At 34.1% G+C, this 26,894-nt stretch overlaps 1 protein-coding gene across 9 annotated transcripts in view; it reads left to right on the forward strand.

Moving 5' to 3' along the window:
• VPS13B (vacuolar protein sorting 13 homolog B) overlaps positions 1-26,894 on the forward strand; it is a 734,128-nt gene that overhangs the window by 465,017 nt on the left and 242,217 nt on the right. For all 9 annotated transcript variants that reach the window (XM_038555171.1, XM_038555170.1, XM_038555164.1 and 6 more), the window contains 2 exons: positions 7,862-7,988; positions 11,519-11,662. In XM_038555171.1, coding sequence (XP_038411099.1) covers positions 7,862-7,988; positions 11,519-11,662 — 271 coding nt within the window. The remainder of the gene's footprint in view (positions 1-7,861; positions 7,989-11,518; positions 11,663-26,894) is intronic.

Consider the following 26,894-nt stretch of genomic DNA (forward strand, 5'->3'; position numbering starts at 1 on the left):
ACTTTAATTCATTTAAATAAACAGTTTATCTGTGTGTGTGTGTTTTACTAACTGAGTTGAAATTGACATTACACAAAATTAACCGTTTAAGGTGAACAATTCACTGGCATTTTGAACATTCACAATATTGTATAACCACCACTTCTATCTATAACCATCACCTCTGTCTCATTTTAAAACATTTTCTACACCCCAAAGTAAAATCACTTACCCATTAAGCACTTTTTTCTACATCCTTCTCCCTCCTCAGAGCCCCTGGCAAATGCCATCTGCTTTGTTTCTGTTGATTTAGCTATTCTAGACATTTCATATAAAAGGAATCATACCATATGTGACCTTTTGTGGCTGGATTCTTCACTTAACACAATGTTTTGGAGATTTTACAACATTATAGCATGTGTCAGTACTTCATTCTTAGTTATTGTTGGATAATATTCCACTGTATATAAATAAATACTAGTTTGTTTATGCATTTATCTATTGATGGACATTTGAGATATTTTTACCTTTTAGCTATTATGAATAATATTGCTGTGGATATTACTTGTGGACATTTGTACAAGTGTACAAGTACCTGTACTTGTACAGATACCTGTTTCAGTACTTGTTTTCAGGTATTAAGAATGAATGTCTAAGAGTAGGATTTCACAGTCAAATGGTAATTCTGTATTTAGCTTTGAGGAGCTGCCAAACTATTTTCCACAGTGACTGAACCATTTGACATTCCCACCAGCAATACTCAAGGGTTCTAATCTCCCCACATTCATAGCAACACTTCTTTTCCATTTTTTTTTTTTAACTTTAACCATCCTATTGGGTGTTGTTTCAATTTGTATTTCCATATGGCCAAAAATATCTTATTTCTTTGGAAAAATTTTTACTCAAGCCTTTTCCCTATTTTTAAATTGTTTTTTGTTGTTGTTGTTGTTGATGATGAGTTGTTGTTCTTTCTTTATTCTAAGTGCTATACCCTTACCTGATATATAATTTATAAATGATCTTTTCATTTCTTGAAAATAATCTTTGCACAAGTGTTTATAATTAATCTAAGACTCAATTGTCAAATTCAATGTAGTGGAAGTAGTGAATCATATGACATTCCTATTTTTAATTTTTTGAGGAACCTCCACACTATTTTCCACAGTGGCTGTGCTAATTTACATTCCCACCAACAGTGTACAAGGGTTCCTTTTTCTCTGCATCCTTGCCAGTACTTGTTATTCCTTGTGTTTTTTTATTTTAACCATTCTGACAAGTGTGAGGTGGTATTTCATAGTTTTGATTTCCGTTTCCTGATTTTGAGCATTTTTCAAGTTTCTGTTGGCCATCTGTATGTCTTCTTTGGAGACGTGTCTTCAAGTACTCTGCCTGTTTATTAATTAGATTGTTTGGGTTTGGGTTTTTTGATTTTTGTTTTTTTGGTGGTGAGTTATATAAGTTCTTTATATATTTTGGGTATTTACTCCTTATTAGGTGTTTTATTTGCAGATATCTTCTCCCATTCAATAGGTTGCCTTTTTGTTTTGTCGATGGTGTCTTTCATTGTGTAAAAGCGTTTTATTTTTTTGTAGTCCTAATAGTTTGTTGTTTTTAAATTTTTTATTTATTATTTGAGAGAGAGAAAGCTCACATTCAAGCACAAGTTGGGGGGAGGGGCTAAGGGAGAGAGAGAATCTCAAGCAGACTCCATGCTCCAGTGCAAGACTTAATCTTACAACCCTGAGGTCATGACCTGAGCCAAAATCAAGAGTTGGACGCTTAACTGTTGTCCCAGTAGTTTAATTTTGCTTTTGTTTCCCATGCCTTAGGAGACATATCTAAAAAATGTTTCTGTGGTCAATATTGAATATATTATTGCTTGTATTCTCTTCTAGGATTTTTTATGATTTTAGGTCTCTTATTTAGGTCCTTAATCCATTCTGAGTTTATTTTTGTGTATGGTATAAGAAGGTAGTCCAGTGTCATTCTTTTGTTGTTCGGTTTTCCTTGCACCATTTATTGAAAAGACTGCCTTTACCCCATTTTCTTGTCTTCTTTGTCATAGATTAATTGAACATGTAAGCATGGGTCTATTTTCTGGGCTGTCTTTTCTGTTCCATTGATCTATTGTCTGTTTTTGTGCTAGCACCTACTGTTTTGATTACTACAGCTTTGTGGTCTATCTTGAAATCTGGAATTGTGATCCCTCCAGCTGTTCTTTTTTTCTCAAGATTACTTTGAGTGGTGCAGGTCTTTTGTGGTTCCATACAAATTTTATTATTATTATTTGTTATAGTTCTGTGAAAAATGCTGTTGATACTTTGATAGGGATTGCATTGAATCCATAGATTGGTTTGGGTGGTATGGATATTTTAACAGTATTAATCCTTATAATCCGTGAACCTGGACTATATTTTCATTTGTTTGTAGCTTCAGTTTCTTTAATAAATATTTTATAGTTTTCAGAGTACAGATCTTTTACCTCATTGTTTAGGTTTATATTCCCAGGTATTTTATTCTTTTTGATGACTAAGGTCTATGTTTTATTCTAAGAGTATTATGGATTAAGCTCTTATAAATAGATTGTTGCTCCATTTTTGAGGAGTTTTTGTTTGTTTCTTTTTATATATGGTATGAGGTAAAAGTCTAACTTCCTTTTTTTGCATGTGGATATACGATTGTCCCAATATTGTTTGTTGAGGAGACCATTCCTTCCCCTGTTGAATGGCCTTGGCATGCTTTATAAAATTAAGACTTTTGAACATCAATTAAATGCCATAGGATGTCTTTTACACTGGAGAAACAAAATGAAATGATTTCTGGTATGCTCCTGTCCCTTACAGAGCTCAGTGTCCAGTCAAAGAATTAATAGTTAATTACCTGTTAGAGTGCAGGGAGTAAAGTACTATGGTAGACATAAATATAGGATGTTTAGGATTACAGAAGAGCCACATTACAATCAGAATAAATGTATTCCATGTACATGGGACATCTCAATCTAAGAGATATGACAGAAACATAATACAATAAATCTAAAATTGACATAGGTAAAAAAATAGAAATATTGAGGAAAGAAATTAATGAATAACTCTATAGATGGGTTTTCAGGGAAGCTCTCATGGAATACACAGCTTCTGAATTTGTTTCCATAGAGTATGAGTGGCAGGAGAGATGAGGGGGCACTTTGAACCTTATAAGAAAGCAGTAGATCCAAGGGCTAGAAGTATGAAAATGTGGCATGTTTTACACACTTCTGAATACTCAGTACAGAATATTAAGCTTGGCACATAATAGGTACTTAATAAAGAGTTGAGTGAATTGATGAAAGGTTGAATGATTAAACAATTAAGTAGAACTAGTAGATCAAGTGACTGAATGTTTCTAAGAGATACTGATTCAAATGAAGATAAGAGATCTTAAATCTGATGTAGTTTAGTAGTGACAATCTTGATAGAAATATAAATAAAGACAAATACCCACCATTTGCTTCAACGTGGATGGAACTGGAGGGTATTATGCTGAGTGAAGTAAGTCAGTCGGAGAAGGACAAACATTATATGTTCTCATTCATTTGGGGAATATAAATAATAGTGAAAGGGAAAATAAGGGAAGGGAGAAGAAATGGGTGGGAAATATCAGAAAGGGAGACAGAACGTAAAGACTGCTAACTCTGGGAAACGAACTAGGGGTGGTAGAAGGGGAGGAGGGCGGGGGGTGGGAGTGAATGGGTGACGGGCACTGGGTGTTATTCTGTATGTTAGTAAATTGAACACCAATAAAAAATACTTACCCAAAAAAAAATAAATAAATAAATAAATAAATAAATAGAATCTTAATATGATTATACTTTTGTTTTTCAATTGGCATAGGTAAAATTCAAGATACAAAAAGAATATTCAGTGAAGAATATCTTTGTTTCCTCCCTTAACTAATTTGAAATAATAGCCTTTTTAAGGTTTTCCTTCATTCCTCCTACATATATTACTCAGCTTTTGTCTTTAATCAAAATGTGTTTCTGTGTGTATGTTGGGGAGAAGGGAGTAAGGAAGTTAAGCATAAAAATTACCACATTTTAAGATTTGTAGATCTTCTCCTAAAACCTCAGTTTTTCAGTTGAGAAAATACATTAGGATTCAGTCAGGTCAGCAGAACCATTGTATTATAGCATTAGGGATTTATTTTAGGAATAAGACCTTGCTTAATTGTGGCAGAACCTGTGAGTTAAGGATCTAAAGGGGACTGTGAATCAGGGACAGGTCACAGGCATGCCCAGCCACTGGAAGGAAGGACCACCGGAGGCTGATAGAGCAGCCCCTGGAAGGCTTTTGCCTCTTTGGAGGGGGTGAGCCTGCAAACGGGTCAGGAAAAAGAACTGGTCACAGAACCTAAAAGAGGGAAGACAAGTTGGAATCTGCTAGCACTGCTGAGTGGAATTTCACTGTTTTACAAAGCATGACTTCAAGAGAATACTGGCAAGTATTTATTTCCCTTATATTTCCAAATCTCATGCAATTTTCTCTCTAAACTCTGAACCATTCTTATTCTTAGCAAGTTGTTACAGAACAAAACCACCATAAGAAACTGTTTGGAGAGGTTCCTTACCTTGTGCAATGTCACTTAAAAGTAGAGCTAATGATTTGCTTCCCCTCATTCAACTACTTTTCTTATACTCCGTGTTCTGACCCCTTACACTTAGGTGAAAGTTCATTGTTAGTTAATCACTTTTTTTTTCTTTTTCTCTTAGCAACCATTTTTACTATGTCTTAGTTTATTTTATAACCTGAGGAAATGAAGTACTGAGAATTAAAATAACCTGTACTGATGTCTGCCATATGCAGGTTACACATCTAGTCAGTGTTGCAGTTTTACATGGTAATTTGTGCTTTGAGGTGTGTGAGGGGGAGTAGGTAGTGGATTTTCTTCCTTACATATCAACTAAGGGTGTCCTTGGCAGCTGAAAGGGTAGCATAGAGATAAAAGGATAGATCTGTCTTGGCCAGTCTTGTTTCTTAGCAAAGTTACTTACTTATCTACATTCTGTTGATACTTAAATCAGAAATTGTTTAAATTGAATATAATCACAATAGTATATCATAAAATTTTAAAACTTCCTGTAGTGTCAATGAATTTGTAGTTCTTACAGCCACTAACATCATATAAATATAGATAATAATGCCTTAATTGATCCAAAGCCCTAAATAGGCAGGTTTCCCTCCTTCAGCATTTTGCTTTTAAGAGAAGGATCCAAACAAGATTATATCAACATTTGCTTAAAACTATATGTACAACACATAACTTTTATATATTATGCAGCATTATTCTGTGAGCACTGCACTTGGTATATCAATACATGTTATTAAAGCTTTAAATATAAAATAAAATAACAGGGAACCCTGGGTGGCGCAGCGGTTTGGCGCCTGCCTTTGGCCCAGGGCGCGATCCTGGAGACCCGGGATCGAATCCCACGTCGGGCTCCCGGTGCATGGAGCCTGCTTCTCCCTCTGCCTGTGTCTATGCCTCTCTCTCTCTCTGTGTGACTATCATAAATAAATAAAAATTTAAAAAAATTTAAAAAAAAATAAAATAAAATAAAATAACATAAATCCTCTGACCATTTTTCCCTTGGTAGATTCCCATTCATACCCTCAATTTGTAATGTCCTTTTCTGTGAGAAACATTCAGCAGTCCCCTGACTTCTCCCTCCTCCACAAAGTTTTATTTTGAACTTTTTCTTTGAAAAAAGAGCTATCAAGTAGAATTAGATGCAGGAGTTTCAGACTATAGGTATAAACAACTCAAAACTATAACCAGAGCTATTAACAATTGAATATCTCCATAAAATTGAATTAAGTTGACATTTCAATATAGCTATGCTCATAAGACTTCTTTTAGAGACTGAACTAAATATAATACTTGTGATCTCCACCACAAGTATATAACCATAGTTTTGGTTCATTAGTTTGGGGTAATTTTTGTTTATTTCTTCTTGTTTTGCTTTGTTTAGAGAATTTTCTCAAATGTATATTCTAGTTTATTGATTTTTTCTTGAGCTATATGTAAAATGCTATTTACCCACCTGTTATGTATTTTATTTATTTTCCATTTCTCGAAAAAATTTTAATTTTGAATCCTATGCTCTTATCTAGTAAAATATTGGCAGAATTTAATTCTTGTCATGATTTTTTCAGTATTTCTTTTGAAGTATTTCAATCTATAAAAATTTTTAATGATTTAAAATTATATACGATTACCTCCAAGACTTACAAGAAATAACACAAAAGAAGAGTTAACATTATGTACCATAAAAGTTAAAGTTTTATAGGACCATTGACTTAAAATTTTTTTAAATTTCCAAAGCCATAAGTCTTTCATATGTTGTGTTACTGATTTAATTCATCACATAATAGAGAAAAATATGATATGTATAAATATTCTTTATTTGGGAGGAAAAGAGTATTTATTTGCTCTTATTTGGTTTCCTGCCATCTTTTCCATTTTAAGGTATTTTTAATACATCATATATTTTAACATTCCCCTGTGAGAGCACATCAGATGTTACATGTTCCATTTTATGGAACTCAAGCTATTCAGCTATAATTACGGTGTCTCTCAGGATCACAACCTTTCCTCTGTATTCACAGATTTTAATACTTCTTCCTGTTACCCTCCATTCACCAGATCTCTTAATTCTTTAAAATTGACTTTCATGAAATCCAATACCTATGTGTCACAGAACCAGATGATCCAATTTGCTTTTTTGGCAGACACCATGTAAAGCTCTGCCCATTGCAAATTTGAACAAAATATACTAGTACTTTCTATTTTCTAGACTACTCTGGTAGAAAAGGATGTAGAAAGACTTGAGTTTTTATCTGAGCTTTTTCATGAGATAATTTATGCCAGTTCCCTCATTTCAACTTTTATCACTTTATAAGTGAATAGTAGAGACATATTTATAAGGAATATTAAGTTAATAGTTCCAAGGAACTATTGAGGTACAGCTTGCTAGTAAAACATAGAACTATATTATTTCATTAAGTGAAAAGTTAGGATATGGATAGTAGACTAGAAGAACTCTCCTAGCACAAGTGTTAGTTCCTCAGTAATGTTTTCCAGTTTCATCACCTACCATGTATGCAGTACTTCCTTTGAAATTATTAGCATTTGGTAATTTTGAATATAAAGTAGAGATACTGTGCTGAATAACCGATCAAAGATGAGAATGTATAAAGTAGAATTAAAATAGAGTCCAAATACTATTCTGCTATTAGGCCCAACAGTGGAACCTTTGTTCCTACTAGGTGGCCTTACCCTTGCCCCTGATCTTTATTTCCTTGTAGGTAATATGGGGCTAGTAATGGATTTCACTTAACATGCATGGTTGTTGTGAAGAAGCATTCAGTATCAAAGTCACAAAAGCTATTTCATGAACCGTATATGCAATAATAATCTGTGAACTCTGATGGTTCTTAGAGCTTAAAAAAAGGAGGTCGTCCAAGATTAAGAGGATATACTTGTGAACCTAATGAGGTTGGAAAGATGGCAGTTGTCAACTAGAAGGTCAAAAATGTTAAGAATAGGAAAAAATGATCACACAAGAGGAAGGTTATTATTATTGGTAGAAAAAGGTACTAAACTATTTATAAGAACAAAAGGAATTAAAAACAGTAATTTGTTGAAAAGATGTGACTATGAAATAAATTGCATCTGAATTTCTCAGTAATTTTTTCTTTTATTGATCTGAGGTTAAGAATTGAAGTTGTAAAACTGTGATTATAAAATGTACAAATATAACTGTCATACATGTTTGTGGTGCAAAAACTTGTACAAATTTAATGAAAAAAAAATGAAATGGCTAATAATTTTTCACTCTATCTTTTAGCATACGGCGACATCAAGAAAGAAGAGCAATTTTGACTCCCATTTTAACAGATTTTTCTGTCCGAATAACTGGAGCACCTGCTATCATTTTTACTAAAATAATTTCTCCAGAAAATATGCACACTGAGGTGAGAACTTAATTTAGGTTTCATTTTAGGCTATGTAATGGAGTATCTTCTCTTTGTAAATTAGGGGTTCTTAGTTTTAGTGCGCACAGAATGTCAAATTGCTTATTATTAATAAGTTATTATTGTATGTAACTAAAAATTAATACCTTCTAGCACTGTTTTGTTATTGCTTTCTTTAAACTCTTTAAAATATAGATTTTTTTGCATTTAAATTAATATATTTGTTATTTTTTTCTTTTGTTATTGCTTTTTATGTAGTAACTCATTTAATCCTTATAACACTCCTATTAACTTCTTCTATCCTCATTTTTATTTTTTTTACTGTGAAATGTTCAATTTTGTTGCTTTTATTTTAAAATATATTTTTGCTATAATTTTTAAAATTTTTTGTATCAATTTTTTATTTACATTCTAGTTAACATACAGTGTAATATTGATTTCAGAAGTAGAATTCAATGATTCATCACTTACATACAACATCTAGTGTTCATCACAAGTGCCCTCCTTAATACCCATCACCCATTTAGCTCATCACCCACTTTCCTCCCCTCCAATCACCACTCTCCATTTGTTCTCTAAAGTTAAGAGTTTCTTATGGTTTGCCTCTTTCTCTCCTCTTTTTTTTTTTTCACATCCCCTGTGAAACAGATGAACATCTGTTTGTTTCTTAAATTCCACCTATGAACAAAATCATATCATAAGGTATTTGTCTTTTTCTGACTGACTTATTTCAGTTAGTATAATATACTCAAGCTCCATCCATATCATTGCAAATGGCAAGATTTCATTCTATTTCATGGCTGAGTAATATTCCACTGTATATATATACCACATCTTGTCTATCCTTTCATTAGTTGATGAACTTTTGGACTCTTTCCATAATTTGGCTATAATGCTGCTATAAACATTGGGGTGCATGTCCCCCTCTCAAGTCATATGTTTGTATTCCTTAGGTAAATACCAATAGTGCAATTGCTGGCCCTTCTGAGATATTTACTGAATGAATAAAAAAACATATAAAAAAAAGTTAAAAGTAGATACCTTGAGTCATTCAGTATTTTTTTAAAAGATTTATTTATTTATTTTGGAGAGAGGGAAAGAGTGAGCATGCAAATGCATGGGGGGACAGGCAGTGGGAGAGACTCTTCAAGCAGACTGCCTGCTGAGCTCCATGGAGCCAGACACAGGGCTCCATCCCATGAGCCATGAGATCATAACTTGAGCCAAAATGAAGAGTCTGCCACTCAACTGACTGAGCCACCCAGGTGCCCCACTATCCTTTTATAGATGAAGAAACTGAAGCTTAGAGAAGCTAACTCAATAACTTGTCCATATTTTCACAAGTAGTAAGTGGCAAAGCATGGTTTGAACCCAGGCTGGTCTGGCTCCAGACCCTGCACTCTTACTTAACCTCTTTCTAATGAAAGCAACAACACTGAGAGAGAACTCATTTCTGATCTGGATGACTTTATTTAGTATATAGAGAATTTTACATGGATTACCTGACTTAGTCCTCACAACATCCTTGTGAAAGCAATACTAGGGGATCCCTGGGTGGCTCAGCGGTTTGGCACCTGCTTTTGGCCCAGGGCACAATCCTGGAGTCCCGGGATCGAGTCCCACGTCCGGCTCCTGGCATGGAGCCTGCTTCTCCCTCTGCCTGTGTCTCTGCCTCTCTCTCTCTCTCTGTGTCTATCATAAATAAATAAATAAACCTTTAAAAAAAATAAGAAAGCAATACTATTAGTATCCATGTTTTATAGATCTGAAAACTGAGATCTAAAGAGGTTAGGTAACTCAACCAATGTTACTAGCCAGTTACTGGTGGATCCAGGTTTCAAGACTGATCACTATGGTGTACTGCCTCCATGCTTAGAATAGAAATGTAATAATAATGTGATCCATCATAATTTTAAAAGTATTCTTCTTAGAAATTTATATTTTGCTAGGGAATCTGTGTGGCTGAGGCAGTTAAGCGTCTGCCTTCGGCTCAGGTCATGATCCCAAGGTCCTGGGATCGAGCCATGCATCTGGCTCCCTGCTCAGCAGAGGAGTCTGCCTCTTCCTCTCCCTCTGCTCCTCCTACCTGCTCATGTGCTGTCTCTTACTCTCTGTCTCTCTCTCTCTCAAATAAATCTTCAAAGAAAAATAAATTTATATTATGCTAAAAACTTTGTAAACTTTTTGGTCATTCACAGTTACAGGCAGTTATTATGAAAAGTTCAGAAAAAATAAGATTAAATATTACTCTAAGCTGGTTAAACTTCATTCACTTATAAAAATAATGTTTTGTATATTTTATTTATTTAATGTTTATAATTGCCCTATAGCAAAAATTAGGTTAAACATAGTATCTTATATCCACCAAGATGTATAAAAATTAAATAGGTGTACTACTATCTTATAGCAATTTAGTAACATGAATATATTTCTTTTCATCATTACTTGAGGAATAAATGAATTCTAACTCTAATAAGTAAATACAGGGAACTTGTGGGGGAAAAGGTTATTTAATCACAAAAGGAAAAGGAATATTCATTTCTAACATGCTATTCTTTATGGCTGTATTAAAATCTACTCTAAGCCATGTACTTTGCATTTGGGCCCCTCATAAGTCTCCTTAAATCCATTCCTTTAAATGACACTAGTAAGGAGAAGGTTCATTGGGCATTTCCAAGCATTCGAACTTTGTCCACATTCACTTCATGACAGGAGACAGAACTTCTGCTTTAGTAAGTGAAACTTTGGGGTTTTTTTTTTTCTTCTTTTTTCCTTCTCTGAATGGTTTTCTAATGATGAATGTTGGAATGATTTAAGTTATGCAGAACCCCACCAGTTAAGTAGTGGACATCTACCTAAAGCAGCCAAGATTTTAGCAGCTTGAAGAAGTGAAATTAATTAGTCTAGCTGTCTTTGGCTTCAGCACTATTTTGTTATAAATCATTTGGAGTGTATGCTTTGGAGAATACTCAAACCATACCACTTGTGATTGTAATTGCTTGCCTACAATTGCCAGTTTACATCTGTCTGCCCAACTAAATTGTGATCTCCCCAAGAGCAGGTTTCCATTCAAAGCCAACCTATTCTTTCTGCTATCCCTAGCAGCTGAGTATACTGCATGTTACTTAGGAGATGCTCAGTAAATATTTGTTAGTGTGAATGAATGAACAGGATTTGGCTAAAGAATTACATCATCACTTACATATGGAAATGATGTTAGTAGTTTGAAGTATAAAATGCCAGATGTATATGAAATGGTAAAAAAAAAAATTAATGTTTGTGTTGTTTGTTTCCCTGTAACTAGTGCATGGCCCAGTGCACAGCAGGACCTCATAAATGTTTATTAAATTAATCCATTAAACTATGTTGAGTGGTTGTGCTCTCCATCTCTGCTATTCTCATTAACGTATGAACTTGAGTCCCAGGAGAATTCATCAACATAGTAAAGGTCAAATAAGTAAGAATGACAAATTATCATCTAATGGCTATCATGTATCTTTATGTATATTCAACTTTTTTTTCTCCTCCAGGAGATTTTAGTGTGTGGCCATTCCTTGGAAGTGAATATAACCACAGATCTGGACTTCTTCCTAAGTGTGGCTCAAGTTCAACTCTTACATCAGTTAATAGTAGCAAATATGATTGGACTAGAACCATCAAGCAAGGCCAAAGAGGTAACTGTTACCTGATTTTGATTAGTCTTACTGCATTTGTGCCAACTTGACATTCATAATAGGAAAACTAGAATTAAATGTTTTCTGCTAATTATTCTATATTTAATTTTATTCAAAATATGATCATATATTATTTTGAATTGGTGTTCTTTATTTTTGAAATTTGGTCTCTTTTCGTATCATATACTTTTGCAAAATGTCTGTGGCCTACCCTCAGAAAAGCCTCTATTAAAAATATGGTTTTGGTATCCTGCTGCAATTTTTAAAGTACAACACAAGAAACATGGTATAGCTTTCACTTACATACATTACAGGGTTCAGGACTCTTTTGGAAGTGAACATGCAATAGCACTATGGGAATATCTTCAGTAAATAACTTCTAAAGTATTCATTTTCCATGCTCAGTGAAGAACAGACACAATCATAAAAGTTGAATGCCTGCCTAGAATTTTAATTTTGATCCGGTGTTCATTGGACCCGGCATTGTAACCACAAAGCATGTCAGCATGAAACAAAGGACGCTGCTTATTAGATGCTTCTCAAGATATGTTTTCTTTGCTTTTTGTTTCCATACTTCTATAATCATATCTGTACTTAAAGTATATCTCCTATAAAAACTCAAGTGAAGAAACAGTTTATCTGTGAAAAGGAAATTGGTTTTATTTTAGTCAAGAGTTATACAGAAGACTAAGTTCTATTTATAGTTCTCAGTATTTGCTGAGAGCTACTTGATGCTAGGCAATGTGCCACGCATTTTCATGTAAGTTCATTCATTGTATCTCTCAGCATATTATCACAACCACCTTGTGAGGTTGATATGGACATTTTTAACATTTTATGTTTTAGGGTCTTGGGGCTCAGAGATGGTAAGTGACCTGCCTGAAGTCACTCATACATAACTTAAAAACAGTGGAACTGAAATTTTAATTTAAGTCTTTCAAGTCAGTGCTCTTTCCATTCTACCACAGTTTGTGGATTATAACTATTATATTAGTCTCTTAATCATCTTTATTTTTTAAAAATTATTTTAAAATGATAAAGCTTTTACCTTTTATATCTGAAGATACTAGACCATCTTTTACCACTCATGACCTCTATTTGCTCAGTATGTCTTTTTTCTTGTTTTTTTAATTGAGAGAAAGCAAGAGAGAGTGGGGGGAGGGGCTGAGGAAGATGGGGAGAGAGAGAATTTTAAGCAGACTCCACACCCAGCACAGAGCCCTACTCAGGGTTTGATCTCACAACCCTGAGATCATGACCTGAGCTGAAATCTAGAGTTGGATGCTTAACCAACTGAGCCATCCAGGTGCCCTTTGCTGTATCTTTTTTTAAAAAGGCTGTAGAGCTATGCAGTTTCTAAAATATCAATTTTTTCTAATACACATTATTGGATCCATAAGGATGTAATTATAAGACCTGAAAATAAATAAAGCAAAAAATATTTCCCTGTGGCATTTTTGATGAAGTCCTTAAAGCAAATTGGGTTGGAAACAATATTTTACATTCCTATATTGTTTGTGCCAAGTGTATAAATCTCTTACATCAGTGAAATCTAATTCATAGGTTTCTGATGTGTTTTAGGAATATATACAACTTACCGAATTTGTTAACTCTTTACCTACTTTTGGCAATTATAAATAAAGCTTCTATAAACATTCATTTGCAGACTTTTGTGTGGATGTAAGTTTTCAGTTCCTTTGGGTAAATGCAAAGGAGTGTAATTCCTGGATCATATGGTCAGAATATGTTTAGTTATGTAAGAAACCACCAAACTGTCTTCCAAAGTAGTTTGTACCATTTTGCGCTCCCACCAGCACTGAACGAGACAGTTCCTGTTGCTGCACGATCTTAGCATTTGGTGTTTTCAGTGGTCTAGATTTTGGGCATTTTATTAGGTGTGTAATGGTATCTCTTATTGTTTTAATATGCATCTCCCTGATCATATATGAAATGGAACATCTTTTCCTATGCATATGCTTATCTTCCATCTGCAAATCTTCTTTGGTGAGGTGTCTGTAAAAGTCTTTGGCTCATTTTTTAATTGGTTTGTTTTCTTACTGCTGAGTTTTAAGAGTTTCTTTGTATATTTTGTATAACAGTCCTTTATCAGATGTGACTTTTGCAAATATTTTCTCCTAGTTTATGGATTGTTTTCTATCCTTGAATACTTGATGCTATCTTTCACAGAACAGAAGTTTCTAATTTTAATTATTTCTTTCATGGATCATGTCTTTGGTGTTTTATCTAACAGGCATCACCATACCCAAGATCATCTAGGTTTTCTCTTATGTTCTCTTCTAAAAGTTTTATAGTGTGTGTTTTACATTTAAGTCTAATGTCCATTTTGAGTTCATTTTTCTGAAGGGGGTTTGGTCTGTATGTAAATTCATTATTTTGCATGGGAATGTCTAGTTATTCCAGCTCCATTTGTTGAAGAGATTGTCTTTGCTCCACGTATTCCCTTTGCTTCTTTGTCAAAGATCATTTGACTAAATTCATGAGGGTCTATTTCTGGGCTGTTTATTGTGTTCTATTGACCTATTTGTCCATTCTTTCACCAATACCACACTGTCTTGATTACTTTAATTTCATAGTAAGTCTAAAGGTAGGGTAGTGTTAGTCCACCAACTTTGTTCTTCTCTTCATTATTATATAAGCTGTTATGGCTCTTTTGCCTCTGTAAACCTTTAGAATCAGTTTGCCAATAGCCATTAAATAAATTACTGGATGTCTGTGTGTGTGTGTGTGTGTGTGTGTGTGTGTTGTGTGTGTGTTTTTAAGATTTTATTTATTTATTCATGAGACAGAGAGAGAGAAAGAGAGAGGCACAGACACAGGCAGAGGGAGAAGCAGGCTCCATTCCATGCAGGGAGCCTGACGTGGGACTCGATCCCGGGTCCCCAGGACCACACCTTGGACTGAAGGCGGTGCTAAACCGCTGAGCCACCCAAGCTGCCCAAATTACTGGAATTTTCATTGGGATACATTGAATCTATAGATCAAGCTGAGAGATGACATCTTGACAATATTGATTTTTCTTATCTGTGAACACGGAATATCTCTCCACTTACTTAGCTCCTTGATTCTGTTCGTCTGAGTTTTACAGTTTTTCTTATATAGATCTTGTATATATTTTGTTAGATTTATATCTAAGAATTTCATTTTTTGGTATGTTAATATAAATGCTATTGTGTTTTTAATTTCAAATTCTACTTGTTCATTGTTAATATATAGAAATGTAATATAATTGACTTTTGTGTTATCACTTATTCATTTGAAGGGTTTTTATGTTGATTTTTTCAGATTTTCTATTATAGACAGCCCTGCCATCTGTAAACAGGGACAGATCTTCTGTTCCAAACTGTAATAATTTTATTTCCTTTTCTTGCCTTATTGTACTAGCAAGGACTTCCTGTCTTGAAAAATAGTGATGAGAAAGGACATCCTTGCCTTCTGTCTGATCTTAGTGGGAAAATTTCAGGTTTCTCACTGCGAGTTTTTTGTAGATAATGTTTATCAACTTGAGGTCACTTCTGTCTATTCCTAGTTTACTGAGAGTTTTTATCATGAATGGGTTTAGATTTTGTCAAATGCTCTTTATATATCCATTCATATGATTTCTCATTTTAAGTGTGTTGATGTGATATGGATTACATTAATTGAGGGTTTCTTTAAGATTTTACATATTTATTTGAGGGTGAGAAAGAGAGAGCACAGTAGGGCAGAGTAGCAGAAGAAGAGAGAGAAGCAGCCTCCCCACTAAGCAGGGAGCCAGATATTGGGCTGATACTAAGACTCGGAGATCATGAACTGAGCCAAAGGCAGATGCTTAATGACTGAGCCACCCAGGTGCCCTAATTGAATTTTAAATGTTAAACAAGCCTTGCAATACTTGGGATAAATCCTACTTAGGGTAGTATATAATTCTTTCTTTCTTTCTTTCTTCTTTCTTTCTTTCTTTCTTTCTTTCTTTCTTTCTTTCTTTCTTTCTTCTTTCTTTCTTTCTTCTTTCTTTTTCTCTTTCTTTTTCTTTCTTTTTTCTTTCTTTTTCTTTCTTTCTCTTTCTTTCTTTCTTTCCTTTCTTTTCTTCTTTTCTCTTTTTCTCTTTTTCTTTTTCTTTTTCTTTTTTTTTTTTCTTTCCACAGAGAAAGAGAGAGGCAGAGACATAGGCAGAGGAGAAGCAGGCTCCTTGCAGGGAGCCCGATGTGGGACCCGATCCTGGGACTCCAGGATCATGCCCTGAGCCGAAGGCAGGCACTAAACCACTGAGCCACCCAAGGATCCCTATAAGATTCTTTTTACACATTGTTGGATTATATTTGCTAGTATTTTGTTGAAGATTTTTGTGTCTTTGTTCATGAGAGATACTGGTCTATAGTTTCCTTTTCTTATGTCTTTTTCTGGTTTGGCTATTAGGCAATGCTAACCCATAGATTGAGTTAGGAAATATTTCTTCTGCTTGTGTCCTCTGAAAGAGATTGTAGAGAAGTGGTATAATCTCTTCTTAAAGGTTGCTAGAAATCATCATTAAACCCATCTAGGCCTGATGCTTTCTTTTTTTCTTTTCTTTTTTTTTTTTTTTGATGCTTTCTTTTTTGAAAGGTTATTAATTAATTGTTGCTTCAGTTTCTCTAATAGATATAGGCCTATTCAGATCCTCGGTTTCTTCTTGTGTGAGTTTTATCTGATTGTTTTTCAAGAAATTGGTCCATTTTCTTGAAATGGTTATCAGATGTGTGTGGGCATGGACTTGTTTATAATATTCCTTTATTATTCTTTTTATTTCCATAGGATCTATAGTGATGTCCCCTCTTTCATTACTGATATTAGTAATTTGATTCCTTCCTCCCCTTTTTTTTAGTTAGCCTAACTAGAGGCTTTTATTGATTTTTGCTCTAATTCTTATTATTTCTTTACTTCTTGCTTTGAATAGTGATAATATTTCCAGACAATCTTTGACAGGCTTAATTTAAAGATTAATTTTAAAAGTTATTCAAGAATGTGGTGGATGATTTTTGTTAGTAGGGGAAACATGTACTCTCTAAACAAAGGGGAACAAAGATGGACAAACCTTTGAAAATAGAAGTGAGAAACAGTGGAATAATCTAAGGATTATTGCTAAAACCAGTATATAATATTAATCTTGATTGTTTGGACAGCTAACACACAAACTAAAGAGTACATAGCTAAAAGAGAAGCAAGCACTTCAGGCAATAAAATGACCACATGATAGTTTAGGCAAATTGTCTTTCATGTTGATCAAAACTTTTCTAATGTTTTTGCTCTGAAAAATGTACTCTAGAAGAGGTGGGGCCACTGAATCAATCACTCTATTTTTGTATTCTTTGATTTTCATTTTTCCCCTTCGAGTGCTATGCCTTTCATGACTGCTGGCTCCCAGGATATTTCTTTTTTAAACTAACCGTTCTTGTTTCTCTATATATATTATGACAGTCCGAGAAAGAACATAAGAGAAATAAACATTTAATATTCAAAAAGCCAAAGTGCATCTCCTATTTACAAATTACATGTCCTTTCATACTCTGTTCTGTAATTCATCTCTATGACAACAATTGATTCTATGACAGTAGAATAACAGTCAGTAATGTTTTGGGGTTTCTTACATCCTAGTTCCCTGCCATTTACTTGAGGTCAGAGCCAACCTCCTAGACAATTTCAGAGTCAAATCCAAATGTGCAATTCTAACTTTTCTCTGGAAATAAAGCTCCACTACTCATCCTTGATTTCTGGTAGAGCTTTGGTGATTTACACAATTGATTTACCCTTTAAAAACTCTTTGCTTTCTTGCAAGACCATCTTAGTCTCATAAAGGCCCAATTGTATAAAAATGGTTATTAGTAATATAATCATAACTTTCATGCAATAAGAATTAACAAGAGAGAGAGTTCAGTAACACGAACCAGTAAATATCAGGAAAGTTTTGAAAGTGAATGTGAATAAACAGAAAACTAAAAAATTTTAATTTATCCAAGTCTATCTATGGAAGAATAATACAGGCCTTTTTTATATGATAAAAGAAAACTAAATCATAAGTTTTCCTAAAGCTGTTAGTATATAGGACATTATAAGAAGTTGTTAAAAAACAAAACAAACAAGAAACCCTACCTTTATATCATTTTATTTCAGTTGCTATCACACAAAAAATACAGCATGTAGAAAATTCGCATCAACTTTTATGTTAGACTGCTTTAAACTGAGATGAAAGCTGAGTAGCCTATCTGAAATATGTGAAACCATAAGCAGTATAGATAAGATACTAAAAATAGCCTGTTAACTTGAAATGGTTTATTTTTTATAATGCAGTTTTATTTTTATCAAAGTAATACATGAACAACTGTTGCTAAACTAAACATATCAAAATAGTATGAGTTTCTTAATAACCCCACCTCAACCTTTTTAACTACTTTAACTCTTCTGGTATTTATCCCCATATTTCTGTATATAATGAAAGACTACCATCTCTTGATTTACTCATTCATGTTTTACCTATTCACTTGTTATTTTCTTTTAGATGAAGATTCCATCTCTTAAACTTCTTTCCACTCTTCCATCTTCTCAATATTCTAACAGCATATTTTTAAAGTCAATACAAATTATTTTTCTTATAAAGTCTATGTAAATATTGTTCATTGCTTAGCAAAGTAGTACATTATTGTCATAGTTCCTTGATTGTTTTTCCTAAAGTTGATCATTGCCACATTCTTTATTTGCTCAGGTTTTTAAAAAAATCTCTGCCTCTTTTCTCCATCCGAACCCCAGCTCCCACCAGTGACTCTACTGAGTGCCAGCAATTTAATTTTTCATGCTTTGCAACTTACAAAAAAATGTCACCCCCTCACCCCATCAGAATGATTTTTCCTAAGTTCTTCCTTCCTTCTCCGTTCTGGACTAGTAGTTCTCTAAACCTACTGCCACTTAACACAAAAGAGTCAGATGAGAGAAGATTGTGATTTTGAGTTAATGTAAAGTTTAGAGAAACTATAGAGTATCAAGTAACTAATTTTTATATGAATATAAATTAGTAAAATTGCCAATATTTTTATCCCACTCTTCCAAAATACTAAGTATTTGAATTCATATATAGAAACATATTAGTACAGAAAATATTATAATAGGATATGATATATGGCTAACATAGTTTGCTTGTGTGCTTTTACAGTTTGCTATAAGACAATATAAAATGTTGGACTTTTTTGCTACGAACTGTGATTGACTAAATGCCCTATGGAATAGTGGTGGAAGTTGTTTTTTTGATGGTATTATTACTATTTGAGCGTGGAAATAATCTTTGGAGTCATTCTTCATTTAGGAATTAAAATTCTTGTTTTTTTAGTCAATGGTGAAAAACTCTTGCAAGGTATACTTGACCAACTTGAGGATTGCTAGGAATAATTAGAACTAGGAACTTAAGAGTAAAGAAAAGGAGAAGCGACTTTAAGTGGTGGTGTAGTGACAGGTTTTTTGGAGTAGAACATTAGGCAAGATGAGGGAAATAGAGGCAAAGTATACCCTGAGAACACAGGTGAGTGGAGTTGGGTTTTGAAAGTGAAAACTGAGACTGGTGTGGGAGAAGATGTTAGTGTTCTGTCTTGCTGTAGGCATGAGTGGGAAAGCCCATCTCAGAGGTCATATATTTCTGCATTAAAAAAGGAGATCGGAATTTTGAATGTTGTGCATGTGGTGACTTCCCATTGGTGTTGCTATGCTGAGTATTTGTTTCCCTTCAGAGGCACCTGGATCGACTACTTGTAACCAAGCAATAAACACAGGTACCAATAAAATATGGATTCAAGCAGAGCCTTAAATGGACAAGAAAGCCTTGGAGGAAATACTCTAAATTTCTTAAAATCTAGACCTGGAAAAGTTATTAAGTATTTTATTACCTATCCTCTCCAAGAGAAGGACTTCTTAGGTATATTGAACTATCACACCTGTCTCAATTTTACTTAGGCCTTGTAGATATTAAAAATATCCTCATTGTCTCCTGATAAACAAGCTTATGCTTAGAAATGCATCATTGCTTCAGGGTACATACTAAACATCAAGAAAAACCATAATGTTTTTAATTTTCTAACCATGCTTATGTTTATCTCATACATATTTCTTGACCAGAAATCCAATGAATGCATTGTTTTCCTAAGGCTCTCTTAAACTGTCTTTCCTGGTCATATTTAGGAGTATTCATTGAGGGCTTACCATATACCAAATATACTGGCTACAGACTGAAAAAAGGTATGAAAAATAAGTACACTGTGATCCCTGCCCTGTAGGATTTTATAATCTGGTTGGGAAACAAAACATAGATAAATGAATTTATAACTAAGAACTCAAAGCAGTCAATGAAAAGTATTAAATGTGCTCTATGGAAAATTAGTATTATAGGAGTGATTCAGAACAGGAGATTAGGCCAGGTGGTCAGAGATCTAGCTTCACAGAGAAGTTGGAATTGAATAGGCAGAAAAGAATGACCTATTTGTTTATTCAATAAATATTGAATCTTTTCTAAATATCAAACACTACAATGGATATTACGGTGACAGCGTTAAACAAAAGATATAAAGTTTCTGCTTTGGTGTTCTAGTGCTTATATATTTCATGAGGAAGATAAGCAATGATAAATAATTAGAGCTAGATCAAGATATATGGTTATATATATACACACATACACACTTAGCTCGTTGCATATGTCAGATACGTTCACTTTCCATCAGCCCAAAATTAGTCATGTGGTTGCATTTAGCTGCAAGAGAGGCTGAGAAATGTAATCCTTCTACCACATGACCATGTGCCATGCTTAAAATTATTTAACTATGAAAGAAGGGGATGATGAATATTGGGATATAACTGATAGCCTTGGCCACGGAGATTTCAGGGTTACCTGGTAGCCAGAGCTAGAATATTCCTCAGAAAGCAGTTTTCTCTTCAATACTTTGAACTTAATCTCCACTAAAGCCTAAAGTTATCATAAAATGGCAAAAACAATGTTGGCTTACTAATTGCTCAGTGCTGCTATAGTGACAAGTATTGTCTTTGCCCAGCTTCTCTAACGCTCTTTACCTGATGGTAGAACTTCCTTTCTTTTGGCTAAACAACATTCTCCTATGTGGTTTTGATAGGGATTCTCATTCCAGAGTAGATATGAGACACAGGCCTGGTCAATCATTGTACTCCATCCCCCTGTCAGTCATTAGCCCAGATATGGACACACTATTTAGACCAGGAGAGTGTTTTCTGTGAATACACTGAGAAGGATAAACTCTTTTTCCTATGGATTAAGTCCGGATGTTATCAAGTATATTGGAGCTTTGTTTGACCATGCTTCTCTATTCTCCTTCACCACTATCACATGAAGAAAACCTGTGTTTTTAAAAATGAAAGGAGTTGAATTCACAGAAACCAGGGAAGCTGAAAGATGGAGAGAAAAAGTCTTTGACATCATCTGACATCCTTTGACACAGTTTAGCCAATGAGATACAAAGAGAAGTGTCCAAGAGATTTCTGGGAAAGTCTTTAGCTTCTTACTTTTCACCTTCTTGGAATAACGACAATGGAAGTGACCAGCTACTTGTGACCATTAGGCAAAACATGGTGACAAACATGATGACAAAAACCACATACTAAGGATAGCAAAATAGATAGAAAATGATCCTGAGATGCATGTGACATCATGAAGCCACTACCACCAGCACTGGACTTTAAGATTTAATGTGAAGAAAATAAACATAAATTAATCCAGTAATATTTGTTTTTTTATTACATAAGGACAAACAAAAGCTTCACTGATACACTGTTTCAGTAATTCTAAGATAGAGATAATAAAGCCCAAAGTGCTGAGCACACAGTACAATTTGCTGAAAAATGTTAGCAATGAGTTGGCAAATGGATTCCTTAATTCCTAGGAATTCCTATTTCTGTTCATAGAGAAAAGATAGATGTATGCAATATACACATCAAAAGAACTGGAAAATATTGGTGATTCACTGAATGCTTAATGGAGACAGGTTGGGTACATACATATTGTGGAGGGCTCCGTATACTGGACTGAAATGTTTTAAGTAGGTAAGCAATAGAGAGGAGTTGAAGTTAGTTGAAGTATATAATAACTTAAACAGATGTGCTTCTAAGCTCAGATCCATTTTAGACTGAACCTCTCAGGTTTTCCTCACATATAGGTAGTTCAAACATACATAACCATAGCTACATCTTTCTGGATTCTACTATAATATAATGTATTCTAATACAGTATCAGTATCTATATTTCGGTTAGGATTTGAAACAGCTGTAACATATATTATATGGGTTATATATTGGACCCATTGTTTCCAGGAGCTACAGTTATTCTTAAAAAAGAAAACAATGCGCACACTTTAAAAACTGATAAAACAGAAGGATGAGAAGGCTAAGATTGCCCTGGGTTTGGCTGCAGTGATTACTCTGTTACTCCTGGCTAGCAAGTAATCATCTTATTAAGCCTACTTACAGAAATAGTATATAAAAGGAGTAACACATGCTCATTTTCAAATCAGTGTTTTAGAGTAAATAAAATTTTTTATGACAAAATAAAAACCATATTTTTAGGGGTAAAGAATAGAACCACATCACTGGGGATCTGAAGGTGGGGTTCTTTGATCCATACACTCCATATCCTGAAGAATAATGTAGACAATTATAACACTAATTGAGCATTTCTTCCTTTGCCCTCTCTCCTTCCTCCTCCACTTAACCACTTGGTTTTAGCCACTTCCTTAGATCTCCTTTCCTTTTAGTCTCTGGTAATGACTTACTTGGTAATCCATCCTGTGCATGCTTGGTACCTGCTCTGACACTCTCTTTGGTAGCTAAAAATTATGTTCTTCAAGGAAAATCTCATTTACAAAAAGAAATTTAATTTAGCCATCTGAAAATACACAGAACTTAGTGTGTCTTCGATATTTCTAAAGTAATAAATATTTCCACTAAAGTAAAGTTTCTATTTCTCCAGACTCTTTATTATTTATTGTACTTGGCTTGTCTACAACTATCTAAAGAATAAACAACTACATAAAGCACCATATCTGTCTATGAAGCATGATAAAATTACATTACAAAAAAATAGTGTTACGGTCAAGCTGATCAGAACAGGTAAAACCCCCTGAGCTATATCTTCATCCTCAATTAGAATGCTAGTCCTTCTCATCTATTCTTTTATGTTCATGTTTTTTCCTGTCTGTACTAAGTTCTAGGTCTTTTCTTTGACCTTGAATCTTATCTCTTTAATAACTGCTCATTTCTCAGATTTTAAAAAAATTTCCAGTGCTTTTTTTTAATGCCTTATTCCTCATGACCTACAAAAATACTTGAATATCAGTAGGAACAGTCTAGAAACACTGTAGTAAAATAGTTCGTAACTGATTCATTATTACCTTTCTGAACAAAAATATGATAAATGAGCTAGCTGTTCAAAATAACTGAAGGTCCATGGTTTTCTGGGTTTTCTATATGACAGTTCTAATAAGCAAACTTCTGGGATTTCAGTTACTATTACATAAAAGAACCAACTTTTTAAAAATATTAACATCAGAGCCATGGGAATGTATATAACTCTCATCTGAGATTTCATACATTTTTAAATTGCTTATTTCTAAAACTTTGGCTCTTCATCAAAGGTTTTCTGTAGCAAATGACTAAAAATCCTCTCACAGAGTATAGAGGTATATAAAATAAACACCAAAGCCCAAACCCAATAATCTTTCTTCTATATTTTTTAAGATTCCTAGACTTCAGCAAATGTGCTATGTCCCATCTTTCTTTCTACAAATTGGTCCATTCAGTAATACACATTTGGAAGACACAAAAGGATACTTAGGACATGGAATATTCTATATTTTGATTGTGGTGGTTACACAACTGTATGCATTAGTTAAAGACCATCCCCCCTATATGTTTCTAACGAGTAAATTTTATTATTTACAAATTACACTCTGGTAAACCTGGCTTTCTTTTTTTTAATTTTTATTTATTTATGATAGTCACAGAGAGAGAGAGAGAGAGAGGCAGAGACACAGGCAGAGGGAGAAGCAGGCTCCATGCACCGGGAGCCCGACACGGGATTCGATCCCGGGTCTCCAGGATCGCGCCTTGGGCCAAAGGCAGGTGCTAAACCGCTGCGCCACCCAGGGATCCCTAAACCTGGCTTTTAAAAAAAGTTTCGCCCATTTGGAAAACATAAAGTCCACTATTAACAGTGATTTCCATTAATGTCAGAATGTTACTGAGGTGGCTACCCAGAATCCATAGTACCAGCTAACACTTATTAGATACTGATTATGTGCCAGATGGTCTCAGTAGTTTATATAGCTTAACTCCTTTAGTCCTAACAATAACCCCCTGAATTGAGGCTTTGTCTCAGATTGTACAGATATGGAAACTGAGTCTCAAAGAAGTCACATCTCAGAATACTACTCAGACATAAAAAGAAAAAGAAAAGAAAGAAATCTTGCCATTTGCAATGACGTGGATGGAACTAGAAGATACTATGTTTAGTGAAATAGGTCAATCAGAGGAAAACAGTTATCATATGATCTCACTCATATGTGAAATTTAAGAAACAAAATAGAGGGTCATAGAAGAAAAGAGGAAAAAATAAAACGAGACAAAATCAGAAAGGGAGATAAACCATAAGAGACTCTTAATCATAGGAAACAAACCAAGGGTTGCTGGAGGGAGAGGAGGTGGGAGAGTGGGGTAACTGGATGATGGACATTAAGGAGGGCATGTGATGTAATGAGTACTTGGTATTATATAAGATGATGAATCACTGACCTCTACCTCTGAAACTAATAATACATTTTATGTTAATTAGTTGAATTTACATTAAAACAAAAGTCACATCATTTGCCCAAGGTTATATAGCTGAATAAGTATCCAAGCCCAGGTATTTGCCCCACTCCCTACTCTGAGAATGTATTGGTTAGAGGTGCTGTTAGAGGTCATTCAGTGTCTTAACTGATTTTTATGTGGGTGTTTTTAAAGAATTAAGCAAAGTCTAGTTTATAGACGACTTTAACTGTTCTTATATAAAATTTACATTTTATTGTATTGCATGGTAAGCTATTGAAGGATCTAAAGCAGCATGACATTATCAAGTTCACATTTGGAATAGTGATAGATGGATTAGATAGGGAGATCACTGGAAGCCATAGTAGTAATCCAGATGACGAGAGGCTGAATTGAGCACTGATTTAGGGAAGAAGAGGGAAAAAAAACAGGAATGGGCATTCTCTGCATTTGCTTGAAAAGGTGTATATAAGGAGGAAAGCCCTAGGAAGAAAGGTCATAAGTAATTCATTATTATCTTCCCTGAGTAAAAATAGAATAAATGAACTGATTAATCTCAGTACATGTGTTAATGGAAAGATGGTGCTCTAGGTCATTCTTTCTCCAGCTGTTCTCAGTTAGATAACAAAGGGCAATGACTCTTCAGCTACATGTTTGCTTATAGGTATCAGTTAGTCCTAAATTCAGAGGCCACAGATGGGGATTCTCTTGCACTTTATATTCTCTTGCACTTCTTGAATTCTTGACCAGCTCTGTATTTCATTGATGCCTCCAAAAAAAAAAGTTGCAGTGAACTATTGTCTCCTTTTAAAGACTCAAGAAATGGTTATTATTTAGTTGTTTATTGGTTTTATTTCTAAATACGGAAAAGACAAGGATGTTTAAATGTCAATGGTCAGGATTCGGTTGGAAGGGAGGTTGAAATATATTGAGATGAGAAGGAAAAAGCAACAGTGTACCATTCCTAAAATAATGAGAAAATAATTTCCTAAAAATAAAAGCAAGAGGGGTTGATGTTAGGAAGAAGTATACTTCTTCTAATAGAACAAAAGGAGAGAAAGAGAGCATGGTCTCAGATGTAAGTAGATATAAATAAATTCAACAGTTTAGTAGTAGGAAGTTGAAGCAGTGCCTATTTGATTATTCTTTACTCCAGAAATAAGATGTAAGATACCTATTAAGAAATGGTACGGGGCTTAGAGATGGAAGGCAGGAATCTGCTTATTTTATTTAATTTTTTTTTTACCTAGTAAATATAGATTGAAATCTATATAGATGCATACAAATATTGGTAAAATTTAAAGATTGCTAAAAATTAAGACCAGAGGAACAACAACACAGCGTAATTTCAGGCCACAAGGCCTGAATCTCAGATTTGACTGTTGACTTCCTGGCAGACAAAAGAAAATGAAGACTCAGATACTAATAAATTTATTTAAAGGTTTCTGATTTTTAGAATGTATACGTCATTTTAAGACACATTTCTTGGGACTCCTGGGTGGCTCAGCGGTTGAGCGTCTGCCTTTGGCTCAGGTCATGATCCAGGGGCCCAGGGATCAAGTCCCACATTGGGCTCCCTATGGGGAGCCTGCTTCTTCTTCTGTGTGTGTCTCTGCCTCTCTCTGTGTTTCTCATGAATAAGTAAATAAAATCTTTAAAACAAAATAAAATGCATTTCTTATTTTAGAATAGTTTTAGATTTACAGAGAAGTTGTAAAAATAGTATGGAGAGTTCTTAAATACCCTGCATCCATTTTCCCTGTTATTAACATCTTAAATTTGTATGTATGGTACATTTGTCACAACTAACGAACTAATGTTGATATAACTATTAACTAAAGTTTGTGCTTTGTTCAGATTTCCTCAGTTTTCTAAGAAAATTTTATGAACGTTTTCTGTTTGAGGATCCCATTAATGATACCATGTTACACTTATTGTTATATCTTCATAGGCTCCTCTAGACTATGACACTTTCTCATATTTTCCTTGCTTTTGATTACCTTAACAGTTTTGAGGAGTACTGGTCAGGTATATTTAGAATTTCATTTAATTCGAATTTGTCTGATCCTGGGGAAGGGGTAGTATCAACATAAATCACTTGGAATTGTTCTATACAAGAGTTTTCTATTCTTCATTTAGAATATAGGATATGTATTATAAATATAATAAATGTGCCTTTCCCATATAATAGTTGTATTAATTGATATTAATAGTATCAATTAATAGTATAAATAGTATACTATTTACAATAGTATAAATAGTATAAATTACAATTACAGTTAATCCCTTATATGCCAGCCATTTCCTTAGTCCCTCAGAGCTCTAGTATCTTCATCTACACAATGAGAGGTTAAGATTTGGACTGTGCTAGTTGGCTTTCACCTTCCTTTCACTG

This window comes from Canis lupus, chromosome 13 (genome assembly GCF_011100685.1).
Source record: "Canis lupus familiaris isolate Mischka breed German Shepherd chromosome 13, alternate assembly UU_Cfam_GSD_1.0, whole genome shotgun sequence".
Lineage (NCBI taxonomy): Eukaryota > Metazoa > Chordata > Mammalia > Carnivora > Canidae > Canis > Canis lupus.